This window comes from Drosophila gunungcola, assembly GCF_025200985.1.
Source record: "Drosophila gunungcola strain Sukarami chromosome 2R unlocalized genomic scaffold, Dgunungcola_SK_2 000006F, whole genome shotgun sequence".
Classification (NCBI taxonomy): domain Eukaryota; kingdom Metazoa; phylum Arthropoda; class Insecta; order Diptera; family Drosophilidae; genus Drosophila; species Drosophila gunungcola.
In genome coordinates, this window is record NW_026453168.1 from 393542 (window position 1) to 415977 (window position 22436).

The window sequence follows — 22436 nt, forward strand, 5'->3', positions numbered from 1 at the left end:
AAATATTTGAGATATGCAAATTACCTGCTGTGCAAATGACAAACCAAGCTACAGTCATCTGGTACTAAACCTGTCACTTGTGGGCTGATTCGCAATGCAATCACCCTCAGCTCGCATGACAATAGGAACTTTCTAACACACGGCTTCCCAAGAAATTCCCATTTCCGCATAGCTCGACGACAGAACGATCAAGGTGAGTTTTGCATCAATTTCCAGTTCTATGCTGTACTATCGTACATGCAATGCAAATGGGAGTGTGTCTCGATCGGTGGTATTTAATGGCTGTAATTAGCATTTCCATGACTAAATGGAGATGCGTCATCGCAGCTATTAAAAAATTGTTTAACTACAATTAGCTTTATTTAAGTTATTTGGCAGCTCGATAGGATCGAATGCTTTATACAAAACAATAGAAATGGGCTTTGCCGCTAGAGTGTCTCTACAACACTAACAGATAAAATTATAAATGCAATTTTCAGCTTAACTTTAGGAGGAGTGGTCTGATTCCCGTTTACTCCCCCTTGTAGACGGGCTTGCGTTTCTCGGCGAAGGCGGCGAGTCCCTCCAGGCGGTCCTTGGTGGGTATCACCTGTGAGTAGCATATCTCCTCGATGGAGTAGCCGGTGGCCAGGTCCACCTGCATGCCCTTGTCGATGGCCAGTTTGGCCATACGTACGCCCACAGGTCCGTTGGGGAGGATTTCCTCGGCCAACTTAAGCGCCTGCTGATAGGCGGCGTCCTTCGTTTCGTTCTGCTGCACCACATGGTTGACCAGACCCAGATCCTTGGCCTCTGTCCCGTCGAGTACTCGTGCCGTAAAGATCAACTCTTTGGCCAGGGCGGGGGACAGAATGCGAGGTAGTCTTTGTGTGCCACCCGCCCCGGGTATGATGGCCAATCTTGTCTCCACCAGACCCATTTTGGTATTCGAAGCGGCGGTGCGGATGTCGCAGGCCAGAGCCATTTCTAGACCTCCACCCAGAGCAGCGCCATCCAAAGCAGCAATCACGGGCATGGGCAGCTGCTCAATGGCGATGAGCAAACCTCGCAGCTCCTTTACAAATTCGGTGGCCTCTTCTGGGGTCATACCTGCCATATTAAAAGGATTAGAAATCGTTATCATTAAGATTTAAGGACAACTCACCTTTGCGCTCTTTCAAATCAGCACCGGCACAGAAGATACCAGGCGTGAGACTCCTCAATACGACCACCCTCGATCCATTGTCCTTCTTAATGTCATCCAGGACATCAGTGAAGGTCTCCACCATTCCCCGGCTGAAGGAGTTCTTTGCCGCTGGTCGGTTAAGGCCAATAACCGAGATCCCCTGGCGAGGTCCTTCCAATCGCTCCACCAGAACTTCGTCTCCATCGCCGTATGGCGCCGCCGCAGCAAAATGGCGGGCAGCAACAAGTGGGCGGGTAACCTGACGGGCTAATTTCGCAACTCCTTGCATTAAAATTGACATCTTGTATTTAAAAAGAGGAAAAAACAAAAGCGAAATTGGACAACTAAGTGATTATAAAACGACCGGCAGAAAACAGCTGTTGCTGCCAGTGCTGAAAAAACCTCAAAGCTGCTATCGACAAGCATATCGATAGGTTCGAGACACTTTGTGAGCTGTTCTCACTGTCTTGTATTTCGTTGCTTCAACAAGATAAAAGTTACAAATGTAAGCTAGGAATTATGCAAATGTGGTCATTTTTGTTCAGAAAAAAGCTAATAAATGTTACCAAACATATAGTTTATAATTTTTCTCAACAGAAAAGTCAAAAAAAAGGGGCATAAAGCTTTGTGGACTTTAAATACAGGCAATTTTTTTCAGAATTTTCAGAAGATGTGAAAATACATATCTGCATCCGGTTCAACCCAAATATGCTTAATAGTGAGAACATTTATTAACAACCTGTGGTGTGACCAAGGCGCGCTGGCGGAAAAACAAAAACCACAACAACAGATAAAGCACAGGCAAAAAGCGCCAGCCGGTGATGGTTAAATTTTCAGTATAAAAAGTTCGCCAATGTGTATTTAAAACCTTTTTTCGAGTACACCTTCATCGCCCCAAGGTGTGTGCCCCCAGGAACGAAAGGGGAGTTGCCCAGAGTCCTCCAATCAGGAGGAGTTACGCTTGCAATCCGTCCACTTCTTATTCTAATTGTTCCCGCATGACGTAGTTTTTCGTTGAAAGTGAAACCGCGGAGCACCCCCAACCACAAATAGCACAACACCGATCAGTATCTAAAGTTTGATAGTGACGCAGCGCGCCGTGTAAGTAACCCTTAACACATATAGTAAAGCCCAAACTAATCTGCCATCCTTTTCCAGTGCAGGATGCTGATGCGCGGCGTGCAGCTCCTGCATCGAAGACACCAGCAGCTTGGAAGGGCCTTCAGCCAGTGCTCCTTGCGCCATGACGCCGGCAATCCTTGGAGGCGGAATGATGGCGAAACATCCAGACCGCATCCCTGGAAGCGACCCGGCATGTTTCTCCAGTTTCGCTGCAGTGCCGGCGGCAGTGATTCAAAGAAGAAGGAGCAACTGGCTCTGGAGGAGCCCATCGCTGGCACAGCCGCCGCACAGCCAAAGGAGAAGCAAACGAAAAATTTTGAGGTAAAGACCTCCAAGGGCATCCTGTCCATCAGCACCACCATCGAGGACTCCAAGATCAATGAGATCGTGTTCGAGAAGTCCGATCTGCCGCCGGTGTCCAAGCTGAAAGAGCCGGCTCTAGCTGCAGCGGCCATCAATCTGAGGGCCAGCGCCAGCTCCACTGGAGCAAGTGGAGGGGGACTTGGAGGAGGTAGTATTATGAACCCTCCTGAAACGATTCCACCAAAGCCTGGCACATCTATAACTGATTTGACTAAAGCAGCAATAGTGGCAAAAGCGGTAGAAGCTTCTGCTCCTTCATCCCCGCCAGCAGATGTTCCGCCTCCGATGCCTGTTCTTCCTCCCAAGCGACCGCGATTTGATTATCGCGCCTCTCTGGAGCGTAATTTTGTGACGCCCAATCGGGCCATAAGCGACTTCTTGCTAACAGCTGCGGACCTCGAAAGCCTGCCCAAAATCAAGCGAAGATCTCCGTACGAACAGGAGCCACCCATGACCGTCTATTGGCGCCGCGATGTGGAGGCCAAAGCCGTCGAGGTGTGGGGCTCTAAGGAGAACCTATTGCGGGAGCGACTTAAGCGGGAGATGGAGCGTAAGCAGTACCAGCAGAGTGAGTACCTGTGTCCCCTGCGTCCGTTCAACCTTTAATTTGGATGCTAACGTCTATGACTCCACAGATCTTTTCACTGTCAAGCGGCGGCTGCGCGACTACCGCAGGGAGATGGGATCCCGCACCAAAGTGATGCTTGACAATCGGAAGGAGTCGGAGAAGTCCGGCCAAGTGGTGGCCACCGCCATTGCCATGTGAGTTCCATAATTTAACAGGCTTGAAGCTCTGATAGCAAGATTCGATATCTTTCAGCAATGCGGCTAATTTGCTTTTCAAAGCTGGAGGATGGCTGTACAGTGGTTCCCACAGCATGTTCGCGGAGGTTATCCACTCCCTGGCCGACTTGATCAACCAGCTTATCCTGGCCTTTGGCATCTACAAGTCTTCTCAGAGCCCAGACATCGATCATCCTTACGGTTACATGAATATGCGATATGTTTCCTCGCTGATATCTGGCGTAGGCATCTTCTGCGTTGGCTGTGGCCTGTCCATTTACCACGGCATTGACGGCATTCTCCACCCGGAGCCCATCGCGGATCTGTTCTGGGTGTACTGCATCCTCGCAGGGTCCCTGGTTTCTGAAGGAGCCACTTTGGTGGTGGCCATCAATGAGCTGAAGCGATCAGCCAAGGAAAACAACATGACCTTCAAGGACTATGGTGAGTTTTTCCGGTATAAAATCAATAAAATAGTTTACATTTAACAGTGATTATATTCCACAGTGATTTCTGGCAAGGATCCGTGCGTTAATGTGGTGCTCTGCGAGGACGCTGCTGCTGTAACTGGCGTCATGGTGGCTGGAGCTTGTATGGGATTGAGCAGCTACACAGGATCTCCTATCTTTGATGCCGCTGGATCCCTGGTTATTGGAGCTCTCTTGGGAGCCGTGGCCTCCTTTATCATTTACACAAATGCCAATGCTCTGGTGGGCATATCCATCGCCTCTGAGCGACTAGAAAAGATAAACTCTGCTTTGGAGGCTGATGTGATGATCAGAGCCATTTACGATGTCAAGGGCATTGATATTGGCAACGCTCGTGTCCGCTACAAGGTGAGACCTTGGTCTTGAAGAGTCTTGGTGCGACTAAATTAAATTTTTCAACAGGCTGAGCTAGACTTCGACGGTCGTGAGCTGACGCGTTCGTATCTGGACAAACAGGATCTGGCCAAGCTGCTTACGGTGCGTCATGTTGACCCATTTCTAGGTCTGGGCCCTTCATTAACCGGTTTTTGTTTACCTTCGCAGACGGTTCGAGGCTTTGAGAAGGTGGAGGATCTGGAGGGCTTTCTGCTGGATCAAGGCGAAAACATTGTGGACCTGATGGGCGGTGAAATCGATCGCATCGAAATGAATCTGCGGGTAAATTTTTACTAAAACAAAGTATTGCAATTTTTGAAGTTACTAACTTGAACTTTTTTTTCTTATGACAGACACAATTCCCGGAAATACGTCACGTGGACCTGGAAATACTCTAAGCGCCCTCCATTCGCCTGGGGGCCTGTTGATATCATAAAGCATTGGGTGATTTGGTCGCTTTCTATAAGAAATTTTTGCCTGTCTAGCTTATATTTATTTCCCATTGTGTACTTTTAGATGTAATTCTTAAAAATAAGCATTAAAAGTGTATTGCCTCGGGCTTGACAGGAGTCCGGCGGTTTAAGGAAAATTCGCCGGTACCTATACGTTTTCAAAGTAGTTTGTTCGTTGAATTGTAGAGCGTTTTCCTTAAATATTCCTTCGCCTGCTCTTGTGTACCATAAATAATGTAATTATTATGCAACGTTTTCCACTTCTTTGGCATGGGGTCGGAGGTCAACAAATGCAATAGTTTTCGCTTTTTATGCTATTACAACCGGCAGAGCGCTCGGCAGTTCTCTTCCTCTGTTTGAATAGATGTCGATCTTTAACAGCGTTTTACTTTCACTGTTAAAGTTTTGCGGCTCTGTGGCTGTTTGGGAATTTGTTCAGTCTGACTTGGCGCGTGAATTAAAACGGTTGGCTTTTGGCGTACCCATGAGAGCCGAATAAATAATATTTCAAGTTCTGATCACCAGTGAACACAAATCATTTCTAAATACAGCAACCTATATGTACGAAAATTAAATATAACCAAAAGTCAAATACAAAATTCGCTAATATAATCGAGGACAACTTTGAAGGCACAAAAACCTGAACAAGTTAACGTGTTAAATAAATATTGCCTGCGGTTTGTTTACCAGTCTAATTAATTCCAAAATTAAGTAAGATAAACAAAACAAAAGTCTAAGCTGTACGGGCGTGAACTTTACTAATGTCACAAAAAAAAAAAAAAATAATAATTTGCTTATGTGTGATTTTGCATAAATGAATTTCTTTAAAAAGTTACTAAAGGGTTACCGACCTATGACAAACAATAGATTCATTGTTAAAATAACAAAGAATTTTCTACGTTGAAAAAAGAGAGTTCATATTTAATAAAGCATAATAGTATCAGTATTTGATATCAGCTATGTAGAAAGCGGTAAAGCTATTAAATAGAAGTTTACATAATTCTTTTTTAAAGTTTTAAAATGTATCAGAACAGAAAATTAATGATGGTTAAATGGTTATGAAAAGTGCACTTACAAAATTGATGGGGCTTTACTACCAAAATTAAAATTCTATGGAATTATTTTTAAATGATTCAATCTGCATTTAATTTCCTAATATTTTATATGCTAATTATTTTAAAAATTACCATAAATTTTTTTTAACTTTCTTTAAAAACGAAAATTATTATGTCTGTTATTATTATTAGAGCATTAGCAGGTCGATCAGTTGAAAAAGAATGTCCGAATCTAATTTGGTTTTTTAATTTGAGCTTTCTGATTACTGAGTGGCACTTGTTGACCCATTAACGGTACAATCAGCGACAAACGGAATTAACATGCTAATTAGTTGGCACATGAAATCGTTTTAAAAATGCCAAACAAGTGTATTCCCATAAATACTTCAGGGTATCCCTATGACCAATTTGTAAATATAGAATCAATTATGCACCGCTGCAGGTGAAGTGTGGCCCATGCCCATCCGAATTGAGGTCGCGCACTGGGTGCAATTGCTGATTCGGTTTCGGTTTCGGTTTCGGTTCCATTCCACAGACAAATGAATTCCAAACCAGATGACGATCAATGCCACGATGCAAACAGGTGGATGATCAATCAATTGAAATCAGCTTGTTCTCGTAATTGCTGTCACTGGGAATCTCTGCAATACATCAATTAGTTAACTAATTGTTTTTTTATGGTTGCATAAATCACACGATCTTTTAGAAATTGCTTTTTTAATGATTGCCTATATCACACAATCTCATAACATTTTTTTTTGTTTGTTTAGTGATTCCATATATCTTACACGATCTGTTTGATTTTTCAGTGAGACAATGCAGTGCTTATGGCTATTGTTATTGGTGCTGCCTAAACTGATAACAGGTGTGGAGGAAAAACCTCCCACAAAGCCCAATATTATATTTATTTTGGCCGATGATCTGGTAAGTCAAAGAAGTCAGGGAATATTTTTATATTTTTTTTTACCTTTACTAGGGCTTCAACGATGTGGGTTTCCATGGTTCGGCCCAGATTCCCACGCCCAATATCGATGCCTTGGCCTATTCTGGGATCATTCTGAATCGTTATTATGTGGCACCCATTTGTACACCCTCAAGATCAGCACTTATGACTGGAAAATATCCCATACATACGGGTAGGTGAGGGGATTATATTTCCAAATATTTATAACTAATAAAAGACTTATTGTAGGAATGCAACACACGGTTCTTTATGCCGCTGAACCTCGAGGCTTACCGCTGGACGAGAAGATACTTCCTCAGTACTTGAATGATTTGGGGTAGGTCGAAAGGATTGCTTAATTGGTAACCTTCAATTACTAACTATAATCTCCACAACAAGTTACACCTCTCACATAGCTGGCAAGTGGCATCTGGGCCACTGGAAACTCAAATATACTCCGCTTCATAGGGGCTTTAGTAGCCATGTGGGATTCTGGTCGGGTCACCAGGACTATAATGACCACACTGCCGTCGAGAACAACCATTGGGGGCTGGACATGCGTAACGGCACGGATGTGGCCTACGATCTCCATGGGCAGTACACCACGGACGTGATAACCGATCACTCGGTCAAGGTCATTGCCAACCACAATTCCACCCAAGGTCCTCTGTTCCTCTATGTGGCCCATGCAGCCTGCCACTCGAGCAATCCCTACAATCCGCTCCCAGTGCCGGACAACGATGTGCTGAGGATGGGACACATTCAGCACTATAAACGTCGAAAATTCGCCGGTGAGTTGGCACATTTATGTTAACCCTATACTGCTCAAACGTATCAATAAAGGCAAAAAATGTTCTTGTAAAAATAATTTTTAGTTTTTCAGTTTTGGAATCTTAAATTTAATATTAAATTAAAAAATTACACCTTAAAAACACATCAAAAAAGCATCACAGAAAAATTATTTGAAAATTATTCTAATAGAAAATAGTACAAAGAACCAGACCGATGACAATCGACTTCGCGTGAGTTCAATTTTAATACAAAAGAAGAAAGACGGCAAGCTTCTACAACACAAAGTTTGTTGCAGCTGTTCTACAAAAGGACTATATATGTTTAAAAACAATGAAGCTTGTCGATTTTCCGCAGAATTTTTTAAACGTTCCTATGGAACGTTAGATATAATGTTATTAATTAATTATTATATTTTTATTAATATACCCCGAAGTTTAGTCATATAAATTGTAAATCAGCTAAGCTATAATTTTTGTTCATTAGTTTTTCTGATTGTTCCTATATGATCCAATCAAAAGAACCAATTTATTTACTGTATATATTTTTCATTTTTTAAATGATTTAATTTTAAATATTATCTTTAACAGCCATGGTATCCAAAATGGACGACTCTGTGGGACAAATAGTGGACCAGCTGCGCAAGTCCAACATGCTGGAGAACTCCATAATTGTGTTCTCCTCGGACAATGGAGGTCCAGCCCAAGGCTTTAATCTGAACTTTGCCTCCAATTACCCCCTGAAGGGTGTGAAGAACACCTTGTGGGAGGGTGGCGTAAGAGCGGCGGGTCTGATCTGGTCACCGCTGCTCAAGAAGAGCCAGCGGGTGTCCAACCAGACCATGCACATCGTCGACTGGCTGCCCACCCTTCTGGAGGCGGCCGGTGGGCAACCAGCTGTGGCCAGTCTCAGCAAGGAGCTCGATGGCCTGAGCATTTGGCGGGCTCTGGTCCAGGACAGAGCGTCGCCGCGGCTAAACGTGCTGCACAACATCGACGACATCTGGGGCAGTGCCGCGCTCAGTGTGGGCGACTGGAAGCTGGTCAAGGGCACCAACTACCGCGGCAGCTGGGACGGATGGTACGGGCCGGCTGGCGAGCGGGATCCCCGCCTCTACGACTGGCCGATGGTGCCCAAGAGTAGGGCAGGCAAGGCGCTGGAGGGTCTCAAGATGCTCCCAAGTCGAGCGGATCAGCAGAGATTGCGGGCAGCGGCCACGGTCACCTGCCAGCTGCAATCCTCTCAAGGAAGCAGCTGCAAGGCCACCGCCTTCTCGGCTCCATGCTTGTTCCACATTCGCGACGATCCCTGTGAGCAATTCAACCTGGCAAAGCAGTAAGTTTGTCTGAAATACGTTATTCTTGTATGTTCTATTGTTTTTTTTGGTCGCATAAATTATTATAAAGATATCCCGAAGTTCTCATCGCTTTGATGGCTGAGCTGGAGCGCTTCAATTCCACGGCAGTGCCGCCGGCAAATAAACCGGCCGATCCTCGAGCCGATCCCAGATTCTGGAACTATACGTGGACAAACTTTGGGGACTATCAAAACAATGGCCATGAGCCCGTTAGTGGAGATCTGGCAAAGACTGTCTAAATTAAAACAAATTCATATTAATGTTAAAATTCATAGGTAATTACTTTTTGATTGTCGGTTACATGCTTACTGACCCTTAGTATCGCATCCTCTCCTGCCATTGGGTACATCCCCTTCATATGTCTTATTACTTTCAAAATGTGTCTGCCCGTCAGGATGGACATGGTACTATGTTCATCCTCACGGTCAGACCCATTCGGAAAGGAATAAGACAACTGAAGAAGTTTACACAGCGACAGGAGAGGATGCGGTACGCAGGACAGGTGGGGACTCATCATAGGAGATCCTTTCAGCTAAGATGTCATCTGTGAGCGAAATAATAGTTGTTTTAACACGATTAAACCTTAACAGGGAAGGAAGCAGACTTCGGCAATCCGAAGTTTATATACCATCCCATACTATACTATCCTATCCCATTACATTTATGGGTTTCCTTCTCCAAAAATATAGCGAGAACCATAACGTTCGACCGATTGGTTGCAGTGTTATAGAGAGTCCTGCGAAAGTCCAATGAATGTTAGTTAAAGGATCTCTGCACTTTAAATAGTGCAGTGGCCAACCGTATTACTGAACTCCTTGAAGTAAAGTAATCAACAAATCACTTGCCGCATTTCAGAGTTAAGAAACTTCTCCGCGGACAATTAATTTCGACTGACTCTCGATCAAGTTCGGTCACAGTTTAAATAGCGAAACTTCGAAACCATAATGCTTTCAGCATAGAAACTAAGCCGATAATTGTGTTCCCTAGAGAAAATAATTTCTACCATTGGTGTTCAAATGGGAGTTTGTTGTGCAAGAAATATTTGAGAAATAAAATTCCCTGTGCGGAAACTAAATTAAAAAAAAAAGATTTCTAATTGATAAGGCCAACATGTGTTTCCGTTCCATTTGACTTCTTGTCAGCTTTTTTCTAATTACAAACCAGAACGCAAACTCATAGCTAAAAATATTGTATAAGTATAAATGACATATTTAAAATTGCTTAGTATTATTAAAATTTTCAACATACAACAATGTTGTATATTGCAATATCTAAGCTTAATTTAAAAAATATATATTTAAAACTTATATAACGTGTTGAAGTCTTCCACTTACTTCACATACAAATTCCCTTTAATTTGTGAAAACAAAATGGTGCAATTACGTGTCCCTATGGTTCTTAACTCAGCGAAAAATTTAATCTATGAATATCGACCGACAGTTTGAAACACAAATTTTAATGCAGGTTTGTGGAAACATTGACATGCAATTTTTTTATTTAAACCTGCTTTATCAAAAAAAAATTTTAATTAAATTGAACCACCAATTGAAAGCTCGTGTTCTTTTCAAAAAGGACTAACTAGTAAAAAATATTTATACAGGCTCGACAAGCAATTATAAAACCGTCAGTAAAAATTTTCTGCCACAAACTGAACGAAAGATGATTCGTTTTGGGGTCTAGCTTCGGATGTTTTATCCGTTTTGTTCACTGGGTAGTGTTAACCAGAAAACTAAAATTAAAAAAAAACGCCTCCCCTAGAAACAAAGTCGAGTATTATGAGACCCTTGAGACAGGCCAAAAGTATCGTTTATTATTTGTTTGTAAAATTGTTTTACAGCTTACGCATTATGAAATACAAATACTTGCACGATTACAAAATAAACATCAAATGCGACAGTTTTGAGTCCGAGTGCATACGTTCAATGCGTTACGTGGTACGCTACATACACTAGTTACATGGGCTTATATCAAAATTCTACTATAGTAGTATAGTACCAAAAAACTGGCGAATCATGCTTGTGAGTGCTGAATGCTGAATGCATCAGTAAGTTCGACTGAACACTTTAATTTTGATTAGATTTGCTTGCTTGGTCGGCTCTTTTCTGAGATTCCTAATCCTACACATCTACGGAGGGGTTAAAAGGGAGTAAAGATTTTGATTAGCGACGTTTTTGTGGAGTAGTCTAAGTGTATGAAGAGGATTTAATTTGGCATATAAAAGGTTACAAAGGGTTCGGATAGAGATGCTGAAGCGTGGTCTCTGTGCGCAAAGCCTTCCGAAAGGGCCACGTGGATTCGCCTCCCCAAGGCCAAATGCCCGGGCTCCGTCCCCGTCACGCCCCTCCCGATCCTCGGATACACCTGCTGCCACTCGCTTCCCGTCCTGGCCGTGGACCGAATCCGGCGACTGCGGCTCCGACGAGCCGGGCGGTCCGTCTAAATGCGCTCCGTCACGTAAACCTTTGCGGAGGCGGGTGCATTGGACCGCCGCACCGCAAACGTCACGATGATGCCGATGAAGATCAGGGTGACCCCGATGGCACTGGTGATATAGTGCTCGATGAGCTTGTTCTCCGAGCTGAAAAGGTAATGTAATAACATTAGAAATTGTAAAAGACAAATAATTAACTAAGTTGTACAGACCAAACAGACAAACATAACTTTTAAATAAGTATGTGATTTATAAAACGAACGTAGCACCTTACAAAGATTTTTCGGATACTAAAGTCTCACTTATTTATGAAAACAGTTTTAGTATGATTTCTATTTCAATTTTCGTTCTTCGACTACAGCTCTAAATAAATTTACATACAATTACTAAAGTTCTTTTGAACCTTTTATTTAATGGACCTGCTTTTTATTTTTATTTTCTGTGTGTGTAAAAAATATACCATATTTCAAGCGAATTTTTAGCTTGAGTTGCTCCTTAATAATAAATAATTAAAGCATCATTTAGATTTGTGCCCTTCTTATCAACGATTTTTATCTTATCTAAAAAAAATCTTTACAGTATAACCACCTATCTATTTTCCCAAATGTTTTTAACGTTTATGTAAGTTTTAAGGCCTCTAGTTGCTATAGCTTCTATAAATCACTGTTAGTTTGTAGTTTTAACTATAATATAACATTAAAAATGAATAAAAAATAATGTTTATGAAATTTTGCAACATAGTTAATGAAAGAACTTGTTTACGACACATAAATATCTAAAAGCAAGCAATTATTATAAGATCGAGTGGCAGCCATTGTTCATGGGGTATCAAGTAATTCTCACCTTACGCCCGCCTCGTTGACGGTTTCGCGCTCCTTCTCGATCAGACCCGTGACGGATGTGGCAATGGCCAGCCAGAAGTTGGCCAGGCCCAAGCTGGCGTGGATGGGCACCATGGCGGAGCGGCAGCTATAGGTCTTGTTCTCACAGCACAACATCACCAGAAAGCTATGGAGATCACGATTTAATATTCCGCATTGGGACACTACACCGCCGACGTAGTTGGGAGACCCACCTGAAGAAGCCAATCACAAACTGGAGCACGAACATGCCCATTGTCACGAAGCCCAGCCACGAGTGGAGGCTATAGAAGTTGACCTTTTGCAACGCCTCGTGGGAGTCGAACACGGAGAGGAAGCCGAGGGCGATGCACGGAATGGCCACGGCATGGAAGAACATGTGGATCAGTTTCACATAGATGTGCTTCACGCATCGGCACAGTCGATAGATTAAGATGGCTATCGGAGGGGGGTTACAAATCAGATTAGTACATTCAGCACAAGCATTGTTTAATGGTCCTACAAAATCCGGATAGCGTCACGAAGCCGGCGATCATCAGGATGGGATGCAGGTTGAACTGCTGCTTGGGACTCTCCGACCAGGCGAAGCCATCGCGGTAGAACATCACCCAGAAGAGGGTCAGCACCAGGACGCCCACCAGCAGGATGGTGGACAGGATGACGATCAGCAAGTACTCGCACCAGGAGCAGCAGTTCCAGGCATTGTCCGGATCCTCCTCATAGCGTCTGTAACGAGATGGGTCCATGATAACAAATATCAAATATCAAATATCAAATAACACATAACTCAATCAATTACTATTACTTTTTGCTGCGACTTTTTATGTAGCTGGGGCTACGAAAGATCAGGCGATTCAGTTCATCGATAAGGGGTCCGTCAATTGGTTTCATAGTGATCTAGTGACTAGATCTGATACTTCTAGCATCTCCAGCTGAACAAGGGACTTGGACTTATGTATGTATATGGCACAAAGGAAATCGGGAGTGTGGGCAGCCCCTCATTAAACACAATTTATGATGGTGCCTTGGAATTATGGAGATTCTGACAGAGATTCTGCTCTAATTGTGGGTTGAATGTGCTGCTAATCTGCTTAATTGACAATAGACAACTGAGCGACGGACTGCCAAGTAGAAGAATCACAGTGAATTTAAGAAATAGCACAATTGTCTAATTTGTTAAGCAAATTTCCAATTTTTTCCCTATTTAAGGAGTAGCTGACTTGTAGCGACCAACTTCTAGCTCAACTTTTCATATAAACTGTGCCACTTTTCCTTAGCTCTTTGAGTGTGGGTGTTTTGGAGTAAAGTTTATCCTACGGAATGATTTTGACAGCTGGGGAAAGGGTGAGGGTGTCAAAAGTGTATTGTTTCCAAACCAATTGCGGTCTGTCTGTCATATTAATTTCATCACTTGTCGTGCGATCGTATGACATACAATTTCGATGGATGCTGCTGATGAGCGCAATGATCTCACCACACTAGAGATACAGATCCATCATCAGCATAGTGCATAGTTTTGGGGCTTTGGGAGAGGTCCCACAGAAAAACAATGGGCTAACTAAACCGCAGCCATCTGTTGATCTGTCGAAAGTAAACAGCCAGCTAAAAACTGGAGTGGAAACTGTGTGCAGTCGGGGTAATTGGGCGCATTGCTGGCCGCCAACGAGCCGCTTAATCATCGCCAAGTGCAGCTCCTTGGCTCCATTCGAAATCGAAATCGGAATCCATTGGTGCAACAACGTATCGAGTGTAAACAAAGCTATTATTTAAATTAATAGTGCGAGCCGCACGTTGTGATAATGAAAGCAAAAGCGAATCGAATCGAATTACCAGACACCACTCTCGCTTTCACGAGGCAGCGACACTTGCATCACACCGCGAAGATAATGCCATGGGGTGCTGCTGCTCCAATTTACATGCGACACAATACGGCGGGGAGCATCGGATACGGCGGAGTACCACTGATCACAGGCACTCGAAAAAAATCCAATCTTATCCGAGATTTATATGTAACTTGCAACTCCTTATGTCTTTGCTCCTGATAATGTTCTTTTTAGTCTTACTTTTATCACTGATAAGAGGCACTAGATATTGGATAATAGGCTAAACATTTAATCTATTGGCTAAAAATACTTTTTTTAAATCAAAACTATATTAAATATGTGTTAACTTGAAGTTAGCTTGAAATGGATTGCGTAGAAACTGTTTTAATGTTATCCAATATTTAGTAATCAGTTCTAATTATTAATTACTAGAAATAATTAACCAATATTTAAACCTTTATGATTAATCATCATAATTATAAAATAAACAAAAGTATCTCTTATAAGTAACAAGAGCGGACGATTAATCATGAATTAAAATTGTTGTACTCTTGAAAATCTTGGACTAAACGCACTGATTTATAACATATTATATGACTTCTTAAAGTTCAAGCTTAGAACATACTTAGCACTTAGATCAGATCAAGGCACAAATTTCAATTAAAGGCAGCATGCGTTTTGAAATTATTAAGCGAGTTTTCGACTCCACTGAACTTTGCTTTGGTTATATGAGATTCAAGACATCGAAAAAAATTGACTTCATAGAAAGATACAATGACTTTATTTATAAAATTGTTCTGAGCATATCCATATGTGAATCTGGCTGATCAGTTTTACTTAACCAATTTTATTAAATCAATTGAAGATAAAATATATGTCGTTTTAAATGAAGTCAAATTTATTTTAATTTGAACGAGACTAACGATATAACAATTTTTTTTCTGCTTAAATGGTAGAGCCATGATAAAAAATAAAGAGATAATGTGTGTAATGAGCATCAGCTAAGTTTTAAAGATTAGAAGAGACTTTGCAGATAAAGTCAAATATTTCCACATTCAAAGATATGCAAGACGATCGTTGATCTTATTTTTTTGCCGTGCATCCGATGGCGGTGTCAATGAACGGCTGTCTGCCACAAGTTGCACTCCTCCGCCGCAGTGGATGTGGATGTGGTTGCATCTGTGAATGCAGCTGTGTCTGGGTTTGGGATTGGGATTCGGTTTGGTACTGCGGTTGGGGCAGGCATTTAGCAATCAACACATTCAAAGGGGGCGGGGAGGCGTGGCAGGGGGCTGTTTGCTTTAACACACATTTCACTTGCCCGCAGATAGTTGGAAAACAAGCCGACACCAATGGGTGTATCTGTATCTGTATCTGTATCTGTATCTATAGCTTTGCTGCACATTTGTATCTCTTTCACTTTTCATTTGCCGGTTGCGCTGAGAAATTTTCGCTAAAAGCTTTTCGTTTTATGGGAAACTCGTTTGCTGGCAGCCACCTGTTTGGTTTTGGTACAATCGAACCTGAACCTGAACCTCAGTCTCAGTCTCAGTCTCAGTCTAAGCCTCCATTTTAGAGCCTGAGCCGGTGACGGGGAGTTGGCCTAGGTGCAGCGACTGATGGCTAATGGGTCATCATGGATAAAAGGCTATTGACACTGCAGTGGCACCCACTGCAATTGCGAGGCAAATAATCAGAGAAAGCGCATCCATGTGTCAGCGTAATCTGCAAATTCCTTAAGTCATTTAACAAACGCAAATGGAATGCATAACTTATGCATATATAAGCTGCTAAGCCTATTACGATGAGAGGATTTTGTTTCATTTTGGCATATAATATGATGATTTAGTATAAAAGAGACAATTAAAAGTCTAAAACGATCTTATCAAAAGACAGTATTATAAAAAAAGCAAAAGAAAAGTAATTCTTATCGGGAATATTTGTAAGTACAAGTATGTTTATAAGTCAAAACATAGTTCAAATGACAAAAATAACTACATCAAAAATAAATTCTTTAACTCACAACTAATTTTGGTAGCATATGGTAATTCGAATTATATGTTTAACGTTGATTTTTAAAATGAAATACAAAAATAAAGATTAGATATGCAAATTTTAATTACAAGTTGCGAATTTCAAGTTTAAAATTATATATTTCCTAGATATACTGTGTAGAATTATGTCTTAGCCTCCATCACTTCTTATCTGCAGATAAGAGAACTCTTCATGGAACCTGAGCAAATTTGGGGACTAGCCTATCTCAGTCATATGATGGAGATTATGAGATTATGATGACCCTGACAGCCAGATGTCCAACCGAGAGTAGATCAACAAAAAAACGTACTAATCAGATAGTGGGGAAACCAGAACTTAAATGAAGGCCGTCACAAAACCAGGGTAATTATGGCAATAACTTGGTTAACGTTAAAGTACGCCTCAAAAGTAGAGCAATGATGAAAATAGGGAATGAAAAAATGGGAAAGAAAATGTTGCAGGAAGCCAGGGCACAATTCAATTAAAGAAACCAACCATCAGATGTAACAAGTAACGAGCTGACGCGGAATGCACAATTAAAAGTCTGCGGATCGAGGCGAATTAAAACATTTGCTGTCGCACGCATGGATGAAAATCACTCGAACACTCGAGCACACACACACACCGCACACACACTTCTGCTTCTGCGGATCCTGCGGGTTGATTATGACGAAGTACGAGTACGGCATACTATAGTATTTATATATACTGGTCCGATCTGGTGAGGGTTTACTATACAATGAGCGGCAATTGTTTAGAGACGGCGTCGATGTCGCGGCGTATTCAATTGAAGCGATCTCGAGGGAGTACGGGTCGCATCCAATAATCCGACCGAAACATACACACATATGCTTGAAATTGTATCTTGCAGATACAATCGAATTCGCGGTACGCCAACCTGAGGCGAAGTACTCATTCTCTGCAAGCCGCAATTGTTTAAATTAAATAAATATGCTTAAGAACAGCCCGCAATTTGTTTATTTTAGGGTCTAAAGTCTGGCCTTTGGGGGGGTGGTTTTATGATACATTGACGGCGGAAACTTACGCTGTTGTCGTTCCTCCTCGCGGCATTTTGGCCAAGTGGCGATCACGCATTTAGCCAAGTGTTGCTATTTGGGCCGAAATTCGTTTGGGTTTTTCAGCTTTTTCTGTCACCGCCACCCACTAGACGTAGAATCGCTGGGCGGTGCGTCACGGATATCGGCTCTATAGCTATATAGCTATATATACGATGGCCCAACTAAAGGTCGTTTATCTATAGAGCGTGGTCGGTGTTTTCCGCGTAATTAGGCTTCGCCCGTCGTTCTATACCGATGCTGTAAAATGCCACAATGGAGAGGCAATTGAAAACCGACGTCTGGCTATGGGATCGCCAATTGCTAATCGCTAATAGAACTTTTCCAGATTGGATACAGATGCTAATCAAGCTGAATGCGTTAATTTGTCAATCACAAGGGGGCAAAAAGCGATCCCAAAACAGTGACGGATTCGGTTCGTTATCTATTCATGTGCTCATGTGGGGCCGCAAGTTCACATCGAATTTAATCGAAGCGGTTTTCTATAGATGCAAATTTCGATTCTTGTTCAACAACGTCGAACAACTCTCGGTTTCTGAGTCAAAGAAAGTCGCAGATCCGCAAGTTGCGTGCAATAAGCATCCAAAATTTTAAGAGAAGTGGCACACAAGTTCAGTATAAACAAAGCACTTTAAATATAAAAGTGTGTTTCTTTCTTTTTTGTGTTTTTGTTTATATTGCTCCTTTTGTTAACTAACACACTAACACAAACAAATGCCCGAAAATCCTCAATTAAATTCACTGTGTTTTATTAACGGTTGAACTACAACAACGTACAGATCGCGGCGATCAGCAAGATACAACTGAAAATGTATTTCAATTTTCTGGCCAAAGCTTGCTGTGGTCTATCTGAAAGATTCAGCTCCAAACTAGCTAGGTTTTAGATCATATAAACGGTATAATGATTTTCAGCGGAGACTCTAACCGATCATTAGCTTTTTAGCTGAGGCTGGAACCAGCTGGATATCATTTTATCTGGGAGTCGAACCTCGAAATGATCGAATTATCTAGGACTTCAACCGAACTTCAGTAAGTAAAGAAGGGAGATACGAACATTAGTATGTGTTAATTATTTGTATGAGGTCTTTTGATTAGGAAGATTAATGACTTAGTGTCTTCTCGCCTCAGCCTTGGATTATGCAATTTTTGGTCTAAAAGGTTGACACTTAAGCTCAGTATAAGTAAAGTTAAGATAAAAGATTATTAAGATCGTCAGCTGACTAGAAACTGTTGGACCAAACAGACTGGCATTGTGATAAGAATAGGGTTTTTGAGTTAAAGTAAACTAAAGCAAATTAATACAAATTTGGACACAAATAGTCCTCCGCCTAGAAACTAATTAATGGGCCACCTGTTTGTCAACAATACTTTGTGACTATAAATAAATAGTAACTTAAAGAATCAATCAAAACACCTGCCAGCAGCAGCCTGAATCAATCAATATTTATGGAAGCGAGGCTTCCTCTAATTCCTATTGAAATACTGGGTCAGCAATTACTCGCGGGATATTTCCACTTCCACTTCCACATTCATATTCCCTATACCCACTCCCATGTACAGACAACAAACACACCCTGGGACTTTGGGTCATTATTTCAGCTCCTTGGAGCCCATAAGCCAGTGGGCTTTGGGCGGACAGCGCGCCCAAAAATTACTTGAAATCAAATGAAAACCAAATGAAAATGAAATGAAAACGAGGCGGCGAAAAGGTTGAGTCCGGACAAGAAGGAAAAATACTCGTAATTACTGGGAGCTTACTGAGCTTCGTGCCAGAAATTGGACAAGGACAGGGCCAAAGGACGAAGGAGCAGGATTGCGGGCGGAATGTTTACGGCCAAGTTACTATGTGAGTTTTGTGCACGCGATCAACTGTTGAATTTGTGGGTGTATCGGTTTCTGAAAGGATGTGCCCGGGGTTTTGTGTGATTTGCGACGAGGTCGCATTAAAATAAAATTTACGAGTTTCGCAGATACGTGAATTAGGAAATTGGCGCGTAAAAATAACCTCGAACAGCGGATGGTACCCCTCACCACCTCTCAAAGGGTATGTAGGCGTCGACAGTTGTTGTTCTTTGGAATTGTTAATTAGTCTTTGGGGTAATTCCTAACGTGCTCGGGTTCTATTCCATTTACATTACACATACGCCGCGTGGTGCCATTAAAATCGATTAAAGGCTAACCACGGATGCGCGCGCCTTAGTCTGTTTTGGTTTTCCATATCTCTGCTATGTGCAAGTCTTTAGTCAGATGTTTCAACTGGCAGCTGAGCAGCGGAGATGGGCCAATTGTCGGCTAGACAAGACAAGAGATCCAAATTGGCCTCCGGGGAAATCGGTCTGTCCGTTCTTCTGCCTGTGTGCCTGCCTCGAATTTGGCATGCATAAGTGACACAATTTACTTAAATATTGATAAACAAATGTGTTGGGCAAGCTGCTGGACTAAATTGTGTTGATTAGCTGGGACTGGGAGATGGATTGGACCAGCGAAGAAAGAGATGCTGGAGAAAAGCTGTTTTCTATTGACGACTCAATAAATTTATTTGTGATTAAAAATCAAGATTACATTAAATAACACACAGTTAATTTTTGATATATTAAAAAAGTACACAGATAGTTTGGTTTAAATTCATTGGGATTGTGAAAAATACAATAATATGTTATTACTTATAAACATCAAGGTATTTAAATATTTTTTATAAACGTATTTTTTATTATCTTCAATAGCTTTAGTTAAGCTAGCTAGTTAGTTACATGCTTAAAAACAAAAATAATAAACATTTGTTTTCCATTGTTTTTTAATAGACAAAGGACTATTGGAAAAGTTTTTTCAGATAGCTTTAAAACTGAGAGACGGATACCCTTTGCAGGGGCACACAAATTTGTTTAATACGTGAATTGGAGCTGAGTAGTAAGTCATTAAATACAAGGAAAATGAAAACTATGTAAAGGGTGTCCTGTGTCAAATTGAAGTTAAATGTCTTAATTATATGATATTGTGTTAAACCTATTTATTATTTAAAGCAACAGAATTTCCACTCATTTGTGTGGTATTCTGAGCTTTGGGTAATCTGAACTCACTTTTCATCTGGCGGCGGGGGCATCTCGATGCCATTGGGTGTTCCCGGGGGCGACTTCTCACTGACCCTGTCCATGGCCTCCTCCATCGGCGGCAGCGGGCTCACCGAATTCGTGTCCATGTGAAAGCAATCAATTTTGATGCCGCTGCTATTTTCACTGCATTGCGAGGAGAGATACATTTATGAGGCTCGGCATTTAAATGTGGCATTTTAATAGAGAGAACAACAGAGCAGCAGCAGGATTCCCATTCCGATTCCGATTCCACATCCGCAACTTCACAGAGGGTGTAGGTCTCATCTAGTGATGAATGGCGGCGCCGCTATATGTCTGCACATACATAACATATATATATATATATATATGGGCCTTTGAAATGGGGGGAACACTGCCCCCACAAAAACCAAACATAATGAGGGGGGAAGCCGCTTTTCGTGGGGGGAAAATGGGAGAGTGGGAAGTAGAAACGGCTTTTGGCATTTATTTTTGGCGACTCCACAAGGTGGCAAAAGTGCAGCGTCAACTGAAGTCCAGGGCATTGCACTTGGCTCGCACTGTGTTTTGGTTTCAGACTTCTGTTCTTTTTTTTTTATTTTTTTATTGCCGCCTCTGCCATGTGTGAAATTGGCTCATCACACGTCCGAATGCGTTCTGCACAGAGCGCCAATTTCCGATTCATGTCCCTGTCAAGTTAAAGATACTCCAGATACTTCAAATACTTCAGATACTCTGACTCATACCCTTTTCCCCATTTCCCTTTCAATCAATTATTATCGGACATTCTAGTTCTTGGGGGTTCGTTGAACCCGATGCGGAGACACTTGATGGACACATCAATGCCTGGCATTTGCTGATGCCCAAGTCGACTTCCTTTGCCCAGTCAACCAGTAAACCAATCAAACGGCAACCCCAATCCGCCCCTCCATTCGGAAATTCCTGCGATTCGTTTGCATAGCCCACACACATGTCCAGTTCCCACGGACGGACGACGGGGATTGACCTTTCCTTTGACTGGATTAAGTTGATTATACAGGTCACAACTTGGGGGTATTATTAGCAAATGAGACAGAATATACAGCTTTGGATTGCGGTTGCATTCAGTTCTATTCAGATTGGTATCAGCAGTCTTTTACCCTCAATCATTTGTTTTACATTAGAAAAAAAAAATACTTTTAAATGTCAAACTCTCTTGGGTTGGTAAATCATGATCATTTAATCATTTAAATATATTTGTCAAAATCTCGAATGTTCTTTATTTAGTTTGTACAAAATAATAAAAAAAAAATTCAATTTTGATTACTAAACTCAAATGTAATTGACATTTTACTAATCGAGGGGTATTGTTTGCTGCTGTTGACGATATAATATACGTTATGATAAAGAATTTATATTTATATATTATAATATTAGAATATCTCAACCCTAGTTTTAATTATATTTTTTATGTGAATTTTCTTTAAAAGCTAAGATTTTGTTTTTCCCCGAGTGGAGACCTATTTTCCAAGCCTCGATTGCTTTGGGCTACTTTCTAGAGAGGAAGCTGGACATTATGCAACCCCACAGCTGCTGACGCTGCCCATATCTGCACCAAATGGAGGAAACCAACAAAGCGAGCAGCCAAAAAGCCACTCACAAAAGAAGACACCCGAATATTTCGGTGCCCGGATATGCAGCGACTTGTGCAGAGCGATTGTCAATAAAGGGAAATGTGGAAAATGGGACTTTGGCAGGGGGATGGACAATCCCCGGAGGCTCCACAATAGGCATCCTTTTTGTGGCAGAGGCTTAATATTAAACCGATTTGGGATTGCTGAGTACCATGCTTTATGCACTCTTATGAGAAGCCGGCTAGCAAAGCGGAACCGGAAATGATGCTGCTGTTGTTTTTGCCACTCTCGTTTGACTGTCTTTAAATAGCTAAACCTACCCCAAGTTACGTTGGCGTGTGCGGTGTCAAAAAACCCTTTTCTATGAAAACTTAATTACTCAATTATGCACAAACTCTGCGCAAATGGTGTATATGCTTAATTGGATTTGTGGCCGCTTCAACGAGCTGGAATTTAACAATTTTCCACAATTAATTCATCTGCCCGAGCGCGAGCACGAGTGCATCCCTCCCGTGGATATGGTGTGGATCGAGGAGGAGCTGCTGCTGATGATGCGGTGAAAACTCCGCAAACAAACCGGCGCGAAACCCGCACTCCAAAGCACTAACACGCGTCTGAACTTACGAATGCTGCGAGCGA

At 41.9% G+C, this 22436-nt stretch overlaps 4 protein-coding genes and 1 long non-coding RNA gene across 15 annotated transcripts; 2 read left to right on the top strand and 3 right to left on the bottom strand.

Annotated features, from left to right (window-relative positions):
* Positions 1-379: 379 nt before the first annotated feature.
* On the bottom strand, positions 380-1567 carry LOC128255059 (methylglutaconyl-CoA hydratase, mitochondrial). The gene is made up of 2 exons (XM_052984509.1): positions 1145-1567; positions 380-1089 (listed from the first exon to the last, which is right to left on the bottom strand). The coding sequence occupies exons 1-2, from the start codon at positions 1464-1466 to the stop codon at positions 512-514; spliced, it is 900 nt and encodes a 299-aa protein (XP_052840469.1). The 5' UTR covers positions 1467-1567; the 3' UTR covers positions 380-511.
* Positions 1568-1881: 314 nt separating this feature from the next.
* On the top strand, positions 1882-5003 carry LOC128255054 (zinc transporter 9). 2 transcript variants are annotated; one of them, XM_052984494.1, is made up of 8 exons: positions 1882-2266; positions 2324-3226; positions 3279-3412; positions 3471-3877; positions 3941-4269; positions 4324-4398; positions 4465-4578; positions 4650-5003. In XM_052984494.1, the coding sequence occupies exons 2-8, from the start codon at positions 2330-2332 to the stop codon at positions 4692-4694; spliced, it is 2001 nt and encodes a 666-aa protein (XP_052840454.1). In that variant the 5' UTR covers positions 1882-2266; positions 2324-2329; the 3' UTR covers positions 4695-5003. The 2 variants fall into 2 exon arrangements, with proteins under 2 accessions (XP_052840454.1, XP_052840455.1); XM_052984495.1 differs by having other exon boundaries at positions 1894-2266; positions 2324-3218; positions 3286-3412.
* Positions 5004-5182: 179 nt separating this feature from the next.
* Positions 5183-9171, top strand: LOC128254951 (arylsulfatase I). Of its 3 annotated transcripts, none has more exons than XM_052984347.1 (7): positions 5183-5459; positions 6613-6727; positions 6780-6939; positions 6996-7083; positions 7146-7537; positions 8126-8870; positions 8942-9171. In XM_052984347.1, the coding sequence occupies exons 2-7, from the start codon at positions 6620-6622 to the stop codon at positions 9129-9131; spliced, it is 1683 nt and encodes a 560-aa protein (XP_052840307.1). In that variant the 5' UTR covers positions 5183-5459; positions 6613-6619; the 3' UTR covers positions 9132-9171. The 3 variants fall into 3 exon arrangements, with proteins under 3 accessions (XP_052840307.1, XP_052840308.1, XP_052840309.1); XM_052984348.1 differs by having other exon boundaries at positions 5183-5425; XM_052984349.1 differs by having other exon boundaries at positions 5185-5309.
* Positions 8926-10043, bottom strand: LOC128254952 (uncharacterized). 4 transcript variants are annotated; one of them, XR_008267589.1, is made up of 4 exons: positions 9692-10043; positions 9552-9628; positions 9176-9436; positions 8926-9113 (listed from the first exon to the last, which is right to left on the bottom strand). It is a non-coding gene; the product is annotated as an uncharacterized LOC128254952 (long non-coding RNA). The 4 variants fall into 4 exon arrangements; XR_008267587.1 differs by having other exon boundaries at positions 9176-9628; XR_008267588.1 differs by having other exon boundaries at positions 9552-10043.
* A 620-nt stretch (positions 10044-10663) lies between these two features.
* On the bottom strand, positions 10664-22436 carry LOC128254797 (uncharacterized). Of its 5 annotated transcripts, none has more exons than XM_052984099.1 (6): positions 22118-22436; positions 20194-20349; positions 12686-12909; positions 12399-12621; positions 12167-12331; positions 10664-11470 (listed from the first exon to the last, which is right to left on the bottom strand). In XM_052984099.1, the coding sequence occupies exons 2-6, from the start codon at positions 20310-20312 to the stop codon at positions 11329-11331; spliced, it is 873 nt and encodes a 290-aa protein (XP_052840059.1). In that variant the 5' UTR covers positions 20313-20349; positions 22118-22436; the 3' UTR covers positions 10664-11328. The 5 variants fall into 5 exon arrangements, with proteins under 5 accessions (XP_052840059.1, XP_052840061.1, XP_052840062.1 ...); XM_052984101.1 differs by lacking the exons at positions 20194-20349; positions 22118-22436 and adding exons at positions 17086-17356; positions 17823-17963; XM_052984102.1 differs by lacking the exons at positions 20194-20349; positions 22118-22436 and adding exons at positions 17086-17356; positions 17815-17915.